This window comes from Pseudopipra pipra, chromosome 1, assembly GCF_036250125.1.
Source record: "Pseudopipra pipra isolate bDixPip1 chromosome 1, bDixPip1.hap1, whole genome shotgun sequence".
Lineage (NCBI taxonomy): Eukaryota > Metazoa > Chordata > Aves > Passeriformes > Pipridae > Pseudopipra > Pseudopipra pipra.
Window position 1 is genome coordinate 31,941,518 of NC_087549.1, and position 18,907 is coordinate 31,960,424.

Here is an 18,907-nt window from a genome sequence, read left to right on the forward strand (position 1 = left end):
AGTGTGATGTGTGAGGCTAAAGACTGCATTTCAGAACTAATTCTTGCTGAGACCAAGATATGAGCATGCTTTTCTTCATAAATATATTTTTAATCCATTTTCTACACAAATATAAGCACAAGATACAAACCTTTTCCTGATTCCAGAATTCAATATGTAAGCTTTCTCCAGTACATTACCCCTGCACTGCCAACTGATACAGATTAGTATCAGAAGCCTATGTAAACACCAAGGTATTCTCTCATTCCATTTCATTAGACAGAGATGCTAAAGACATATTAGGCATTCATCTGTGCAACCAGTTTGAGGGATTTCTGGCTTTAAGCACAGCCACTTGTGCTGGGTTCAAAACTTGGTTTCCTTCTCCTTCTTTCTCATAGAAGGTTGTTGGATTGCAATGAACTACTTTCAGTTGCTGCTGGACTTCCACTTCCATGGGTTGCTATGGATGGGGAACTGCAGTCTCAGCTGATGTTGCCAGTGCTGCTGTTCTGCCAGCCACTTTGGAAATATTTTCATCTTTTCCTTTGCAGAAAAAAGACCCTGATAATTCTTATAACACACAAGAAAGGACAGAACTCTTATCCAGTATGATTTACCTAAGAAAATTAACTAAGCACAGTTATTTTCTGTTAATAAAATATATACATAAAAGAGAAATCTGTTATCTTTTTCTCTGCTGGAGCTTCCTTGTATTGCAGTTACAGTTTGCTGTTAACAACAGAAAAATGAAGTCAGCTATAGCTTTTTGGTTCTCTTTCAAATCCAAGAAATAAAAAATTTATGATGCTGTTCTGGGATAAGTCCTAAACATACATTCTTGGACTTATTTTAAAAGAATTCTTTATTCCAAAAATAACTCCATATTCCATAATTTTTGATTCAGTATGTGCTGCCCATATTAAAAGCCTTAACAGTTTTTAAAAGTTCAAGTTCTGCATATATCCTTTTTTTCAGAAAGGTATTGTGCAGCTTTCATTGTCTCTGTAACAAATAGGTTGATCAAAACAAAACTTGTCAAGGCAAAGTCGTAAAATGTGATTCATGGCATAATGACTTTAAAATCAAATTCAGATCCAACATAAGTAGGTGCACAACTACATTTTCTGTAACAATGACTCATACCAGATCTGAATCTGGCTCTCTATTAGAAACTGAAATCTGGATACCTCCATTACTGCAACATTGGCCAATTTTGTTTCCTCCGTAACTTCTATTGGATTCTACCTCTGTGTTTTAGAGCTGTCTGTAATTCAGCACAATGGAAGTGTGCAAAATTCTTAAGGCGCAAGATTTGGAGAAAAAGCGTCTGGTACAGACTCCCTGTGAGATCTTTGTCTCTGGAACTCTTTCTATTCAAAGACCTAAAAATTCAAACAATAGGTCTTTCTATTTTTACTGCCTCTGGCTCTGGGGTGCAATCCAGACCTCTAGTTTGAATTTTTCTCGTTTGGTGTCTACGCTTGTGACAAGGTGTTTGAGTAGAGTAACACAGTTCAAAACACATGCTTTCACAATACCTTTCTGAACAGTGGTCCAACTTAAATATCTGTATTAGGAAGCTGGCTTCATCATGTATTTAACAAAGACAGATATTCTTCCCTCCATTGATTTCAGTTAAATAGTTGAAGTGAGATATAACGAATATGTCCTGTGAAATAGCAACCCAAAAGCCTCTCTCCATCCACAGAAAAGCCACAGAGAGCTAGACCAGAAGAAATAGTGATGAAGCTTCTCTGGACAGTTTCTTCTATGATTTATTTATACAGAATTCCTTCCCTTTCACCAAACCTGTGTTATGTACCCAAAGACATTCTTACCAAGAGCTCAGCATTTACTAACTGCTGGCTTTTAACATAGCTAGTAGAGGAAACTGTGTGGCAGGCCCTGGTCTCCATCAAGTTTCTGAATGACTGGCAGTCTCGGCCTTCCACATGTTCACACTACTTTTTGTCAAAAAAATGGCCTCTGATTTCTGCAGAGACAGAAATGTTTCGTGCTGAGAAAAAGGAAACCTGACTCTGCAACCTACTGCATAGGGCATATATTTACAAGGGAGGAGTTTTTGTCTCCACTTCTGAGTTTTACCTATTTCAATACAAAGTGGGGGAGAAGGACTTCAATTTCTGTAAGGTGAATGCCTCAGCCAGCAGGGGAAACAACCAGCGGCCTCCTCTACAGCTTAACTATTTTATGGTGCAACATTTTTAACTTCACATTAAATAAAGCACCATGATTGTAATTTAGAAAGAAAAACAGAAATAAAAAGGCTATTGAAGTGCCACATGAGTGAGTTAGCAGTAGAGTGAGTTAACAGTATTGTAAGAACTCTGGCTTCTGGAATTTCCTGAGTTTTGAGTGCCTGACTTTATGACTTGGTACTGCACCAAAACTAAAAATTTCTTTATAAAGAAAGGAGGGAACAAAACCCAATATATTTTGTTTGGGATTTTTCTTCATGCTTTTGACTTCCTCAGCACATCTTATAAATTGCCTAAGCACAACCTTACACCTCTTTGTCTAACATCAGCTAAAGGGAGAGATAAAGTTAATAAGCAGGCCTCAGCAAATCTGTCATACACATTATTGCAGAGCACAGTGTGCTCCAGCTAGCTAGACCCACAACTTTTCACCTACTTTCCATCTACTGCTATCTCTGTTCCTCACAACTTAGGGCACGACAATCTGGTCTCTAAACCTTAGTAGCTCCTTGCTCCCATAAAATTAAGACTTAAGTAAAAAATGCCTTTAAAAATGACACGTAAAAGTGGATGTACGGCTTTGCAAATCTAGACAAGGAATTTATACTTGCCGTATTTACCTTCCCACTCACTCTTGCTCTTCTTGTGTGTTTAGACACAAGCTTTTCACAGTAACAGCTCTGTGCACACTTCTGATCAAGGCTACTTCTAAATTGGTCCAGGTGTCATAATCTCGTCAAACTCAAGCCCTATCAGCTGTCTACCTGATTCTAGCAGCTTTCTAGACTTTCAAAATACTGAGAGGAAATGCATGCAAGCCTCAAGTACTGTTGTTTATTCCTCTGCTTAACAAGAATTGAGTCCAATGCAGACTGCTACATTGCAAGGAAAAAAAAAAGAAAGCTTTTTTTTTTAGTTTATGGCCACACAAACACTAGTTGGGTTACACCATCTGGTCTCATCATGGATAATGTCAGTGTGAACACAGATTATGTGCTTCTCATGCACCTTATAGAAAGGACCTTCAGCTGCTGCAGCTCAACAATGAGTAAGGGACACAATCAGAAGGGAACTGGCATTGTTTTTTTTTTTTTTTATGGATCAATTAAGAGCACAAAACTGCTTGCCCTCCTTAATTACTTTTATATTTTTATTTTTTTACTTTATTAATGGCTTCTGTTGAACCTCATGCATATACAGCTCAGATAAACAAAGAAAACATCATTTCAACTGCTGTTTCCATATACATGCAAGGCAAGCTGCATGTAAACAATTAAGCTGGTTTAAAAGGTGTTCAGAGGCTTCTCTCCTTGAATAGCATCAGACTCCTCACAGCAGTACTGTGTGATCCTTGAATGTGCTTTGTTTTACTGACACAGAAGACATAAGCCAGTCTAGAAAGTGGCCTTAGAATCTATGTTTATTGTGCAAGTCCCACATAAAGATATGAAATATACCTGACGCATGATATGAGAGCAAATAGGAAATGAAAACCAGAAGACTGCTTGTGTATCCAACTGAAAGAGTATACAGAGCTACCAGAGCAAACAAAATAAGCCAGCCTGAAAAGAAACTTTACAAGCACAAAAGCTATCCTGCACAAAGAGCCAAATACAGCATATGTGCTTCTAAATCTCATCCTATTTTGAGGAATTTAATCATGGATAAGCCTTTTGCTGCCACCTGTACAGAAACCAGTGTTGTACGGAGTACTTCAGGGCAGTGAAAATAAGTGGCATATGAAACATTTGAACTAACAGACATGAATCAAACCAGGAATCCCAACTTTTCTGCTGTGAAAGTTTTACTCATTCATTCCTGCAGATGACACGTTTAATTGTTGTTCAGTAACATTCATTTTCAGGTGAAATATTATTTCAACTTTAGCCTCTTATTTACCCAGAGTAGAAGCTACACAAGCATAAGTGACAGGTATCAGAGAACCAACCTGTGGTAGACCAGAGCAGTTCTTTCAAGAGCTCTTGAGAGACTGCTAGTCTGATGGGGTGCTCACATCCCTCTTAAGCTGAGATCACAAACTTTTTGTTTGTGAAAACTAGTGCTTTCCTGCCTCAGAGGCGCCGGAGCAGAGCCCTGGAGAACCACTGACATCTGGTGGTCACTTCACTCCTTCCAACAGCACCTGCACCTCCCGGCAGGAAACAAGCACGAGCCGAAGTGCAGAAATCACTGAGGTTTGGGGAGAAGTAAAACGGCTTCCTCAGTAATTAGCCTGTATCACAGCGCACAGGTCTGCTAGTGTGAACTAAGCCAGCAATATAAGTGTTCTTATCTGCAATTAACACATTAGAAAAAAAAGAGGAAAAGGAAAAAATAAAATATAAATTAATTCTAAAGAAAGCTAAGTCATATATACTTAATTTTACTGTGACTTGATCAAATTACATTTTATAGGTGGCCTGACACATGTCAGGGAAGCATTAAGTTACAGGTCTTACGCTGTGTTTATTAATTTAGTGGAATTTGATGGTTACAAGTAAAGCAGATGAACTGCAATATGCAAACAACAAACTCAGTTAAAAGTGCCAGCACATTAATAGTATTGTTGGATTAAACTCTCTCTATAGATAATAAAGCTTTTCTAAATAGACCAAATTTAATTCAACAAGTTCTCGAGAACAACTGGGTTGTGAAATAAAATTATATAAAACTACCTTTTTGACAAATAAAAATGCACATTTTTTCCTAGGTAAGATGTTACTTCTTACTGAAAGGGAGTAATGAGATTCAGGTCTACTTTTTCTAGACAAACTAGAACAATATTAAATAATAAGCAGAAGTATTCAACTATTTTATCCGTATTGATACGTGTTTAATGGTGAGACTGTCCAGACAGAAATTGCCTCAGTTCTCTCCAGTAAACTTCAGAGGATCTTCCCGACAATTAAAAGCAATTGTGCAGAGAGACAAGAGCCACCAGCACTGGATCTAAAATGTACTTAGGCCTGTTAGCACTGGTTGATGATAGGCAAACACCAAAAGCTATGCTTTGTTTGTTGCAGCTATATACAACTTGTAAACAAAATTCTAAAGCTTTCAGACATTCATCCAGAACACAAAAATCCTACTAAATTGTCATGAAAATTTTCAGCCCTTCCCAACTGCTTTCTTTGTCATGGTTCAAAGTCTATTTTCAGGTAAATGTAAATTTCTCATTGAAACAGGAGCTCAGTTCAAAACTAATAAAATTCACAGCATCTGCTGAGCAGTGGGAAGTAATCAAAATGTTTTTCTACACCTTTCCTACATGCTACAAGAGTGCAGTTTTACAAAAAAATCTGCAGTAAAAATCATCTGTCTTCAAACTGACCTATATTTTTCATTTACCACCAACATGACACCTCTCCATAAGTAAACAGATTGCTAAATTACAGCTTCACCTTCAATCTAGGCTACCTAACTAGACTGATAGTGAACTATTTCAAATTACTTTTACAAAATGCATTGTTGTGCATACATTTTCTAGCCGGCTGTGGCACGTTGGGGGCAAACATTTCATAGAGGCACATGCAAATGTTAATGTAGACAAGAAGTGTGCAAAAAATACCCAGTGCTCAGAGTGAAAAAAGAACACTCATACGGAGGCAATTATATCAAGCCACCCCAATGAAAGCAGAAAGCGTGCACCAAGATAGTTTGATTTGATTCTGCCACAGTTTGCAGCTAAGCCCAAAAGGCTTTTGAAAGACAAGCATCAGGTTTTTCACTCCCACTTGTATTTCAGCAAAAGTCCAGTACCTGTTGCCCAGTGATGCCCCTGGAGAATTTCACTCATGTGGCCCACAACTCACTGATGTTCTTACCTGTCTTAAGTCTTTTCTTGAACTGCTGTATGAACATACAGTGACAAAAGTGGCTTCACTTTTGAACACATCCTAAAGGTCCAATGGCAAATCAATAGATATTAATCAGTACAGAGAAACTAGCCCCTGTACACAACAGGCACAGAGCCGATGGTCCACTTAAATTCTACTCTGAGCATTTAAAGAGTTATTTTCAGTATTTTAACAATGCTGGTTTCTGCACAATAACGCATTTCACCTACAGTGAAAAGCTATCACATTGCTGCATATCTATTAAATTAAAGCATTATAATTAGGTCAGCTACTGGGTAAAGGAGACGACAACCACTTCAACAAAGCACTGTCACAGTTATAGGTCCTTGGCTGAAAAGAAAGTCTCTTCTTTCCTTTGTTGCCCCCTCAACATACATTTTTGAAAAATATCTCAGCATTACCAACCCAATTATACACCTGTAGGAGATGATTAGTGTGTGAAAATGTTCTAATTCACAGACATAATCTTTCATCTATGTTTATATTTTATTGGGGATAGTTTCCTGGGGTGGAGAGATGCCTTCCACTCACCACCAGGGACAGACAGGTCTAAAAATAATTTTGCCTGGTTCTAATCGGTAACATCACGTTGGCAAACCTCTTCCGAAGACACAGGAAAGCAAGATAACCCATTCCCGCCAGGAGGCTGACCAGCAGGGTGGTGCCAAGAACCCTCGGAGCCCTTTTCTTGGCCACACGGAATGCCGTTGGCAGAACAGCTGAGATTAATATATTGTTGACGTGTCCCAAAACTTTGTAAAACGCTTTTCTCTTCACAACACGCTCATAATAGGCTTCCAAGTTGGGCCGCTTTCCATTTCCCCAGTTTCTTCTTGCTAATCCCAGAAACTTCAGGCGATGTAACGTGACGGCAAGTGATACATCTGCCAGACTGAAGAAATCACCACAGAGCCAAGGCTGATTTCCATCTTCTAAGCAGAGATAAAACATAAAGAATTAAGAGCTAATGGAATACAAGCACACATGGAAGCTTCCATGCACTAATATTTAGTTTAGTGCTATTTCAAATTCCGTCTAATAAACACCACCAACACTTCAGCTAAGATATGGCTTTAATCAATGAACATTTTAGTAATCCCTGTCCATTCTATGCACAATATTGTAGTCTTAGGCTCAGCAGCCGGGACTACATTTGTTAAGGAAAAAAAGAGTGACATTCCAGGTTCATAAATTAAAGCTCACAGTAAACAGTTATTTTCCTCAACTACATTTCTCAAATCTGGATTAAATTAAACAGGACTGGAAAGGAGGAAAGCAGTTTAAACTTTAGTGAAAAGCTACCACTTGTCTGAAGAATTTATCATCTTGCCTATGTCACTCAGCTCTATGGCATTCACTCAAGAACTTAAGTCCAGCTAAATTGCTGTAGGCTTTCAAGTCAAAACCAAACAGATCAGACAACTGATCTGTACCAAACACACCAGTTCAGTAAGAAGACAGAACTTGTCTACCTCTCCTTCTTTTGTGACCATGGGGTTTTTATGATGAGATGTTTAAGAAGTGACAGATATTCACACTGCCCACCACTAGTCATGAGCACAGATAGAGACCCCAGGTTCCCTCTACAGTTGAAGGAAAGAGATGAATCTTCCTGGGATGGCTCAGAGTAGTGTCAGTGATCTGAACCACCACCACCACCACCACATGAAAGGGTTGACCTGTATTGACTACACTGAGAGCTTTTGAAACCCAGGATATGAAAACTAATAGTTACCATAGCTGTCAGCATGAGTATTCTGCTCTAGCCTAGTTCTCAAATAGGACTATGCTGTTCCCTTCTCATTTGTATCCTTTTGCAGTTCTTCCCACAGAACAGGCATGCAAAAATGCTGGCACAAACATTCAGCAGCACCTCTCTGGAAACAGAAAAATTTAGCAATCTCCTTTCCAACACATTTGCCACCAGAGGAAAGCAACAGTTTGGCACATGGCTGGTACCAGTCCATTTTGACCAGTCAAACAGGTCTGGAAGAAAGGCCTCTCTAGAGAACAAGGCTATCCTAGGTTGATGAAAGCATACCTGGGGATTCATCTAGTGCATTAAGTAAGTAAGAAGATAGAAAGGAAGACCAAAGAAGCTATCCTTCATGAAAGATATCTGCAGTGGTAGCAGCAGTAATTCAATGAGAGACTCGAGTAGTAGCAAGAGAAGCAGAAGCTACAAGTTTGACCAGGACCTGGAGAAGCACTGATCACAAAGCTCAAAAGTGGGAATACCTCAGACAAAATTCCAAGAGGCAGGCAACAGCCCCATGTTTTACAAAATCCTGTGATCCTGGCAGTTTTCATAAGGTCATCAAAATTGTAGCAGTTGAGTCCTTGGAAAGGCTACTTAGCAGAGAAAGCAAGGGGCTGTTGGCAATGGTGACAGATGTAGTTTGCTGAACAAAATCCTTTATGAGTAAAAATATTTTCTATGACTCTTCCACTGTTGAGTCAGTAGAAAATTTAACCTAGATTTTCAATCACTGGTTCAAACCTATGGTTGTGATAGTAACCGGTAATTATTACAACAGCTCTTTACAGGACTAAATGCAAAAAGTTATTGATTTGAGCAGATGTAGTTGATATTGACTGATGCTTCATGCAGTTCCCAGTGAAGTCAGAGGAAGGACTCCTATTAGTACCACTGGGAGTTGAACCAGGCTCTGAATAAGCAGAAGACTAATCCCAATCAAATAGAATTTAGGATGATGACAAGGATGATGCCTGTGGGCAAAGATCCAGGGGAAGGTCATCAGGGCAGAAGTCCTGGTAGGAATATGTTACAGACCTACTAGCCATGATGAAATGGCAGAAGAGGCATTCTGCAGGAGGCTGGCAGAAGTCTCTCAATTTCCAACCCCTGTACACATAGGGGACTTCAGCTTGCCAGATGTCTGCTGGAAATACAACACAGCAGAGAGAAGGCAGTCCAGGAGGTGCTCGGGGTGTGTGGAAGAGAACTTGCTCTCAACTGGTAGGTGAGCCTTCCAGGGGTGGTGCCCTGCTAGACCTGTTGTTTGTGAACAGAGAAGGACTCATGGGTGATGTGGTCAGTGGCTGCCTTGGGCATGGTGACCACAAAATGACAAGAGTTTTCAGTTTTGAGTGAAGTAAGGAGAGGTGCCAGCAGAACTGCCATCTTGGACTTCTGGCAGGAAGACTTTGGCCTATTTAGGAGATTAACTGACAGAGTCCTTTGCAAGTCAGTCCTGAAGGGCAAAGCAGCCCAGGAAGGATGGACATGCTTTAAGGAGGAAATCTTAAGGGTACAGGAACAGGCTGTCCCCCTATGCTGGCAGGGAAAAAGACTGGCTTAGTTAAACAAGGAACTTAGGCTGGAACTCAGGGTAACAAAGATCATGCATCACCTCTGCAAGGAGGGAGGTAACTACAAGGATGTTGTGAGGTTATGCACAAGAAAATTATAAGGAAAGCCAAACTAGAACTTTATTTGGATGCTGCAGTTAAAGACAACAAAAGCAGTTTCTGTAAATACATCGGCAGCAAAAGGAGGGCTAAGGAGAGTCTCCATCCTTTGCTCAATGCAGGGGAAAACAGTGTCGGGGGATGAGGAAAAGGCTGAGGTACTTAATGCCTTCTTTGCCTCAGCCTTCAATACAAAACAAGTTGTTCCCAGAACTGGAAGTTAGTGACGGGGAGCTAAGTGAAGCCCCTAAATCCAGGAGCAAATGGTTAGTGACCTGTTATGCCAGTTAGACACCCATGAGTCTATGGGCCCAGATGGGATGTGCCCAAGAGTAAGAAGGGAGCTGGCAAAAGCTTGTCAAACCACTTTCAATCTTTTACCAGCAGTTCTGGTTAACCAGAGAAGTCCCAGTTGACTGGAAATTAGTGACTCTTCATCTACAAGAAGGGTCAGAAGGAGGACCCAGGAAACTACAGACCTATCATCCTGTCCTTGGTACTAGGGAAGGTCATGGAGCAGATCATCCTGAGTGCCATTACATGGCATTTGCAGGACAACCAAGGGAACAGGCCCAGCCAGCATGGGTTTACAAAAGGCAGGTCCTTTTGTAAGGTTTGACTAACCTGATCTCCTTCTATGACAATGTGACCCACACAGTGGATGAGGAAAAGGCTGTGGTTGTAGTCTACCTAGAAGTCAGTAAAGCCTTTGACACTCCCACAGTATTCTCCTGGAGAAACTGTCTGCTCATGGCTTGGATGGGTGCACTCTTCATTGAGTGAAAACTGGCTGGATCTCCAGGTTCAGAGAATGGAGGTGAATGGAGTTATATCCAGATAGCATCTGCTCACAAGTGGTGTTCTCCAGGGCTCAGTATTGGGGCTGGTCCTGTTTAACATCTTCATCAATGACCTGGATGAGGGGATCCAGTGCACCTTGAGTCAATTTGCAGATGACACCAAGTTAGGCAGCAGTGTTGATCTGCTGGAGGGTAGGAAGGCTCTACAGAGGGATCAGGACAAGTTGAATTGATGGGCTGAGGACAACTGCATGATATTCAACAAGTCCAAGTACTGGGTCCTGCACTTGGGTCACAACAACTTCATGCAATGCTCCAGGCTTGGGGCAGAGTGGCATGAGATCTGCTCAGCAGAAATGGCCTTGGGGTTCCTGGCTGACCATGAGCCAGCAGCTTGCCTAGGTGGCCAAGAAGGCCACCTGTATCTTGGCCTGTATCCAGAACAGGACTAGTGAAGCCATCGTCCTGCTGCACTTGGCACTTGTGAGGCTGCATCTTGAGTACTGTGTTCAGTTCTGGGCCTCTCACTACAAGAACGACATTGAGGTGCTAGAGCAAGTCCAGAGAAGGGCAATGAAGCTGGTGAAGGCTCCGGAGCACAATTCTTATGAGGAGCAACTGAGGGAGCTGTGGTTGTTTAGTCTGCAGGAGACTGAAAGGAGTTAGTTGGAGGTCAGTCTCTTCTGCCACGTCTCAAGTAAAAGGAGGAGAGGAAATGGCCTTAAGTTGCACCACACGAGGTTCAGATTAGATATTAGAAATGTTTTTTCACTGAGGGAGTGGTCAGGCATTGGAATAAGTTGCCCAGGACAGTGGTGGAGTAATTGTCTGTGGAAGTGTTCATGTGGCGTCAGGATGTGGCACTTGAGGATATGGTTTAGGAGTGATTATGGCAGCGCTACATTCACAGTTGGACTAGATGATCTTGAAGGTCTCTCTCAACCTTGATGATTCTGTGATTCTGTGAAAACTTGACTTTCATTTGGGTGGATGGCAGGTAAACAGGACTGCTTTCCAAGAGGGTAAGGGAAGGGGCTTGCCTAACAATTAAAGCAATTATCCAGATTGCTCATTCTGCATGTCCACAAATATCAGCAGAGTATTTACACAAGATTGTAATAAATCTACGTTAAACATTAAGGTTGTGGATCATTATAGTGATACTGAGGCCTACAATTACAACATCAACATTCTCTAGTTTAAGTTTTTCTGATTTTGTTGATAAAATATTGAAAAATTGTGCAGCTAATTATACTCTGCTAAGAATGTGATCAAGCACTCTCACAAGAGAGTGAGAACTCACTGACAGCAACAGTAAAGTAAGCTAGTATTTAAAACAGTATTGATCCCTTTTGTGATGTTAGATCAGTATATACTAAAAGTAACAAATCACACACATTAAAAGCAGTTCTATAATGGTGCTCACAAGTTCACTCAGTCTCCTGAAAACAAGCATCAACAGGATTTAGCAATAAAAATAGTTTACCTGGTGTTTCCTCATTTCGACGCTGCAATTCAGTCTCGACCTGATCCAAAACTTTTTCCAGTTCATCCAGAATTTTCTTTAGATATTTTATATTATCATGATCCAGCAGCTTAGACTAAATAGATACACAAGTTAGTGTTTTAATCATCATACAGAGGTTGTATTTTATTAGAGAATCTTTTACTTAAGATACTACAGTGTTTATTCATAAAATGCGATTATTTTCTCCACACAGTCAGCTGGATACCATTTGGATAGTGGTGACAATTCAGATAACAGAAGAAAAACATTAGAAATGCTACATATCAAGGTTTGCCTCACCCTGCAGGGTGCTCAACAGCCCAACATCAGCACTGATGTGTACTTACCTTTGAAGTCAGTAGGACCAGTCCAGTACTTCAGCACACACTTGAAGTGTGTAGCTGATCTGGGGGGCAGACTGCTTCATGCCTTGAAGGGTTAAACCACTGCATGACACTACTGGTAATGACAGGTGAAACAAATGTTTACATTGTGACAAAAAAATCTAACACTAACAAGCTCATAATAAAGTGCGGGAATACAAAGAGCCTCCTTACTTTAAGGCGCTTCTGTTTCGCAATATAGGCATCTTGAAGGTCTGGATTTTCTTCTGCAAGTTTCCTCAATTCTGATTCTGTGTTACTTATTTGGCCTGATTGGAAAACAAAACAAAACAAAACCAAACCAAAGAAACAAAAAAAAAAAACAAACACAAAAAATACCACAAAAAACCCAAACCAAACAAAAAAAAGGAATGACAAATATTAGATATCCAAACGTACTCACAAGGCAATCCACAGGGACTGATCAATAGCCTGTGTACAAATATCACACTAAATGGGAAGTGGTACTTCAATACAGCATCAGCTCCAAGTCAGGACTTAAAAACATCATGTTTTGGAAAACTTAACTGCTGCTTAAATTGATCCCACCACACCTTTAGCTCATCAATTTGCAATGTCCTCTATAGGTGCAAAAATGAGGAAATCTCGTTAATACTTTTCTCTTATTCAGAAAAAAAGCATTTTGCTGCCAAAATATGTGCTAAATCCATAAAATTCTACTACAAATACATTAGGTCTCTGATGCTTTTGTACCTCAGTTCCTAACACACCTGTCATGCTGTGAAAGTGCAGCCAGGCCCGCACTGAGATTTACTGAAGGTCACTCCAGGTTGCATGCATAATTTCAAAGAAAAAGCCTAAATACCACTGAATATGGTGTTTTCAGTTAGCTAAAATATTATACCAAAGTATGTGATCCCTTTTGGAAATGTTCATTAAGGACTATGTGGATGTTCTAGAAAAACATTCATTACATGACTTAAAGAAGGAATGATGTGAAAAGTTTAAGATAATTTTACTGGTTTCCACTACATGTGTATAGCCTTTTCTCTCCTTAAAATGGGACTTTGTTGGAAAATGTCATACTTACAGACCTAGATTACCAAAAGATAGTGAATAATAAGTCTTCTTCTAAAAATAAGTTTTTCTAGTAATAAACTGAGAACAAAAGAATAATTATAGAGCATGAATCACCTCTCACCGGTACTTGATAATTAAGTTTAGTTCCAATTAAGTCTTATAAATCAAACTGATAAAAATTCTTTCTAGAGAATAATGAACTCACTGTTTTATATATTCACTTCAACCTGATACGGCTGTGAGAGCCATCTTTCAGCATAGTATATGAAGAAATTGAAGGATGTAATCACACAACTAAGATCTTACATATGCAATTAATTATTTGCTTGGATTTGGTACGCATAAACATAATACAGAACTGGCTCATGCCTTATTACATCTAGCAGTCTGAAAAAGATTAGCTTTTCAAAACTGAAAACTAAACCATCAAGGAAAAGTTTGAACATGCAAAGGAATTGTTCAAGAACATTCACAAGCTATTAAAAAAAATGCTTCAAATCAAAAAAGTAGGCTATGCTTTAAGTACAAAAAGGTAAGAAAACATCCCAGTTTAGATGAGTGATAATTTTAGCTCTACCACTATGAACATGTGCAAACTGACAACAATTTATACCCTCTAGAAGCTAGAGGGTAAGAATATATACAGTGAGAAATGCAGAAGACAATGTCATAAAGTGAACTATAATAAAAGCACTGACTATTAACATGTAAAACTCAAAAAAAATATCAACAATGCCTATGAGTAAAGCACAATTGCTCAATAAACAGTTAGCATTCACATTTGGGGGAAAAAAACCACTAAACCAGACAGTACACTGATGTAGGAGAATAATAAATTTCTTGGACAAATGGGAATTGCTTTAAGCTGAAGGAGGGCAAATTTAGATTAGATATTAAGAAAAAATTCTTTACTGTGAAGGGGGTGAAGTACTGGAACAGGTTGCCCAGAGAAGTTGTGCATGTTCCATCCCTGGAAGTCTCCAAGGCCAGGCTGGATAGGCCTTGGAGCAGCCTGCTCTAGTGGACGGTGTCCCTGCCCATGGCAGCAGAGTTGTAACTAGATGATCTTTAAGGTCTCCCTTCCAACCCAGGCCATTCTATGATTCTGTGTTACTTCAGCTACGTAATTCATGCAACTATATGGAAAATTAACTGCCTGCCTTTACTTCTGACAACACAAAAGTGTGGCTAAGTTCTAATAAGAGAACTGACTTGCCAAAAATATTAAGGGGGAGGATAACACAATTTGTTGGAAATAGAATTTCTCAAACTAACACAGTATCACCTTTTATGATATCATGAATTTAGTAACAGTATAGTAGTATTGCATTTCAAAGTCTATGCAGTATTTGACTGTGTTCTACGGATGATTCTAAAATATCATACAAAAAATCAACACGATATAAACCACTGACACTCACAAAAAAATCAAAGATCTCAGGATATAACGTAAACAGGGAATCATCACCCAGCCATGTTGCCAGGATTTGATCCTTGTACTAGAACTACTTAGTTCGTTTGTAATACTTAGAAGGAAACACAAAAACAATATTTAGAAGTTTACCATAGCACAAAAATTAACTCCACAGACACCTCAAAAATGACACTTCCTCTTTCCCATTTTCAAATTATAAGAGACTACACAATCAATAAAAAGTATATGGACAAATCATCAATGACTGCAACTAAAATTCATAAGCTGTGCTCAATATCTTCTGCTTAAGGTGCATTTAAGAAGACGAATGTAATGCAAAAGCCTACTGATAGACAGTCAGAGCTATACCAGTACATACTACGAATTCTGCTGGTAGCATAGGCTGGAATCATGGAGTCCACTGTTAACTCTGGGTGCAGGATGCAGCCATGTGTGTAGGCATCCATAGGCAAGGAGTCTAAAAGCTCTCTATAGTGTTGCACCCTTGGATAATACATGCTCCCCTCTTCTGGCATTAATCTTGGTACTTCCTCTGCAATATAAAGTTAAAAATAAAGTTAAGAGAAGAACCACGTAATTGACCAAAGTTCCTTCAGTGATGTTCAACTGGCACAGATGACACAGCCACAGTTAAGAAAGCTTCACTTGCTCCCCACCGTAACTCAATAGTGTTATTGCAGCTCAGAGAAATGTATATACACATACTTCATTCTCAAATGTTTTAATAATTCTACTTCCTATGCAGTAACCCACATAAACACATATTTAAGAGGTGTTCAAATCAGAAAACCGGATTCAGCATCTGTTATGTTCTTCTAGGAATGGGCAACCATGACACACAACCCTATAGTGCTCTAACAGTAGGGCACAGCTGAGGTTCCAGCAAATTGTTAAGGCTGAAACATTACTATTGTTGTAATGCTTACAAAAATTACAGTATAGGAATCCTACTCAAAGCATGGTTAGAAATATTCCACACACCACTGAGTTTTATCCTGCCCTCGATCTACCTGGGCCCTGACTCCTCCTTTTTTGATTAAAGCCAGCATTAAATACAAATTATGTTCTCTCAACAATCAAGTTTTCTTCAGGCCTTAGAAATCGCAGCACTAAATCCCTGAAATACAAAATGCTGCCATCTTCACACCTATAAAAAATACAGCTTCCAAAATTGAAGTAGTTTTTTTTTTTTTTGGCAATACAGATACAAAGAAATTCAAAAACCTGCACGTAATCACTTCTGAGGTTTCTCTTCCTACTTTTTTACCTTTTCACTCCATTTTGGCTCCAAAAATAATTTGCTTATTTTACTTTCATTTTTCCACCCAAGATTATTCTGGAATTAAGCATGTTTCTTCTTATCTTACAGAGAATCTGGACCTGCCTGACAACCATAGTCATGTAGCTTTGTTCAACACTTTATTTTTCATGGCAGTGTCATCTCGGGGTTAGCACAGCACAGTGCTGCTGCCATTCCTGCCTTTCCATCCTTCCAGAAGGGTTAAGGACGACAGTGGTAGGTTTTACTTGAAAGGGCTGAGAAACTGCTGGAAGGCCTTCAGTTAATTTTAAAGTAACGTGTTTTCAGCCCCCAGGGCCAACTATTAGGAGAGCCCATTTATTTGTGAGACTCTAAGCATTTCTGTCCTGAGTGAACCTCCCCGCAGCGATACAGAGCTGCCCCCAACATTGCTGGCACGCTACGGGGCGAGGGGAAGGATCTCACACCGAAATGCCTGCGGGATTACCATCTAAAAACGTCGCTTCCAGGTAATCGATAATCTGCGTTGCCTCACAAATGATGTTTTCCCCATGGATCAGGACAGGTACTTCTCCGGAGGAACTCAAGCGCATGAACCACGGCTCGTTGTGCTCGCTCAGCGGCAGGTTTACATCGTGCTCCTCGCACTTCAGCGCCTTCTCGGCTATTGCCAGCCGCACCTGCAAGGGCACCACGGCTCACCCCGGGGGCAGCAGTCCCCGCACGGCCGAACCCGGCCCGCCTCGGCCGCAGCCACGGCCGCTTCCTCCCTCCATCCCCCCTACCCGGCTCCCCCGCGGGCGGGCAGGGGCTCTCGGCACGGCGGGAGGGGCGATCCGGGGCCCGCAGGCCGCCGCCCCGCGCCCCCGCCGCCCCCCTCACCTTCTGCGAGGAGAAGGACTGCGTCCAGTGGTACAGCACCAGCGGCGCCATGATAGGCTCGGCTGGGCTCGGCTCGGCTCGGCTCGGCTCGGCTCGGCTGAGCTCGGCCCGGCTCGGCTCGGCCCGGCTCGGCTCGGCCCGCGGCGCCGGGCGGGGCGGAGGCTGCGCGGGCAGGAGCGGCGGCCGGGCCCGCCCCGCGCCGATCCGCTCCTGGAAATCAACAGAAGGGAATGCCCGGGTGATGCTGTGGACACCCCCTCTTCCCCCGCAGCACTGCTCGGAGAACGACCCTTCCTAAGGGGAAACCGCCCGCAAAGCCGTCTACAGCATCCCCTAGGGAAGCGCAGGAAGATGGATGCGCAAGTGGAAAAGGTCACATGGCAGGATTTTCCCTTTTGTATTTATTTGTTTCTTTTCTTGAACGAGTGCTTCCACTACGAATTTCAGGGACATTGGCATCATGTGCATCATGTGGAAGAAAAAAAATACTACCGGAAGACATACTGAATGGGACCCTGTGGGCATAGATCCTCTACTGCGAAATAAGTCATAGCAAGAAGGAACACTAAACACTAAAGATTGAGAATAACGTCTTTTGCTTCCTGACGTGTTCTTTTAATCTCAAGAGAGAAGGTTTCTTAATTATTATTTTTTTCTAGACAAAATTATAAAATTGAACAGTTTTGCAAGGCTTTTTTCATTTCCCCTGTGTGAAGGTCCTTTCTGAAAGGCATTTGATAACAATAGCTTCCATCATCAGAAAATGCTTCCTTTGTATCTTACACTGGAGATAGTTTAGAAGATGCAGTTGCTGATAGTATATCCATTAGACGCTATCAGCTTCATCAGGGAGATTTTAGCAAACTAGAAAGCACGGTGGGATTACAAACTCCAGAATATTGTTCTCTTCATTCTGACTGCTCAGTCCCCAGTAAAGGCAACTACTTAAGGCAAGCCTGATAACTCACTCCCACGTGCAATTTCTATGTAACCGATGAACCCCACCAGTAGTATCTCGAAGACCTGACCCTAGTATGCTGAGAGAGACATCCCAATAACAAGTACATTTAAGTTTAAGGAAAATTTTTACTAACGTTAAGCAAGTGAAAGGATTTAAGTCACTGAAAGAGACAAGGTAATGGACAAATCTTATAAATAAAAAAAAAGAGAAGAAACAAAAAGCCAGCTTCCAGCCCTGCACTGTTCATGTAAGTAGACCCAAGGGCAGCTCGATGCCTTCCCAGAGACTTCTCGGTGCTAGTCACAAACCAAAATAATCTCTTCAGAAGGTCAGGCATGACAAGAGGCTTCTCACAAATACCAGCTGACAGCAGTCAATGCGTTACTGATGGTAAATCCTACATTTTTGGGCATTTAATTTAATTGGAATTCTTCAGAAAGTTGGAGAATGTGCTTAGAATGGATAATAAGAATGCAGTTAATGGAATGAGATAAATATATTATAGCTGGATTTACTTCCCTTTAAGATACATGTCTAAGGTAAGAGTGCTGGAATATGCTCACATACACCAGGGCTTTAACCTGTGACTCACTGACACATGGATAATCTAATGGGTCCCTGCCTAGGTTGCTATACAGCAGTTCCTCACAGCTAGATCTTACAATAACTCAAGGCAAGAAACTGGGATTTATTTATTTATTTATTTATTTATATGCACTAGACACTCTTTCAGGTTTCTGTTTTGCTATTTTTTCTTTAATTTTGCCTTTAAATCAAAATGTCATTTTATCAGTCACCACATAGACCACTACTCCAGTTCTCTTGTTCAGCTAATTAATTTAATATCACACATAGACTTCTGAATTATGTTTTGTTACCTGGTTAAGCTGCCTAGAAAGGCAATGAAAGGTATCTATATTATAGTACAATAAAGAAAAAAGGACCAATGCAAACAATATTTCCTACTTCAGACCTGTTCAGTAACAGAGCAGCTGCAATCATATTCAGATGTTTCTTCTTCCTGCAATCTAGTCATCTGTATTGCAATGAAATACAGAAAGGACACTGACCAATTGGAGCAGGTTCTGAAGAGGGCCACCAAGACGATAAGGGTAATGGAGTACCTTTCCTATGAGGAAAGGCTAAG

General features: G+C 40.7%; 1 protein-coding gene across 3 annotated transcripts in view; it reads right to left on the reverse strand.

Moving 5' to 3' along the window:
- Positions 1 to 3,603: 3,603 nt before the first annotated feature.
- GDAP1 (ganglioside induced differentiation associated protein 1) overlaps positions 3,604 to 18,907 on the reverse strand; it is a 32,807-nt gene continuing 17,503 nt past the window's right edge. The window contains exons 1-6 of one of the 3 annotated variants that reach the window (XM_064650786.1): positions 16,800 to 17,104; positions 16,405 to 16,597; positions 15,015 to 15,188; positions 12,355 to 12,449; positions 11,777 to 11,891; positions 3,604 to 6,990 (exon numbers count right to left, since the gene is read on the reverse strand). In XM_064650786.1, coding sequence (XP_064506856.1) covers positions 6,608 to 6,990; positions 11,777 to 11,891; positions 12,355 to 12,449; positions 15,015 to 15,188; positions 16,405 to 16,597; positions 16,800 to 16,850 — 1,011 coding nt within the window. In that variant the 5' untranslated portion in view covers positions 16,851 to 17,104 and the 3' untranslated portion in view covers positions 3,604 to 6,607. The other 2 variants (XM_064650794.1, XM_064650799.1) reach the window with 2 other exon arrangements.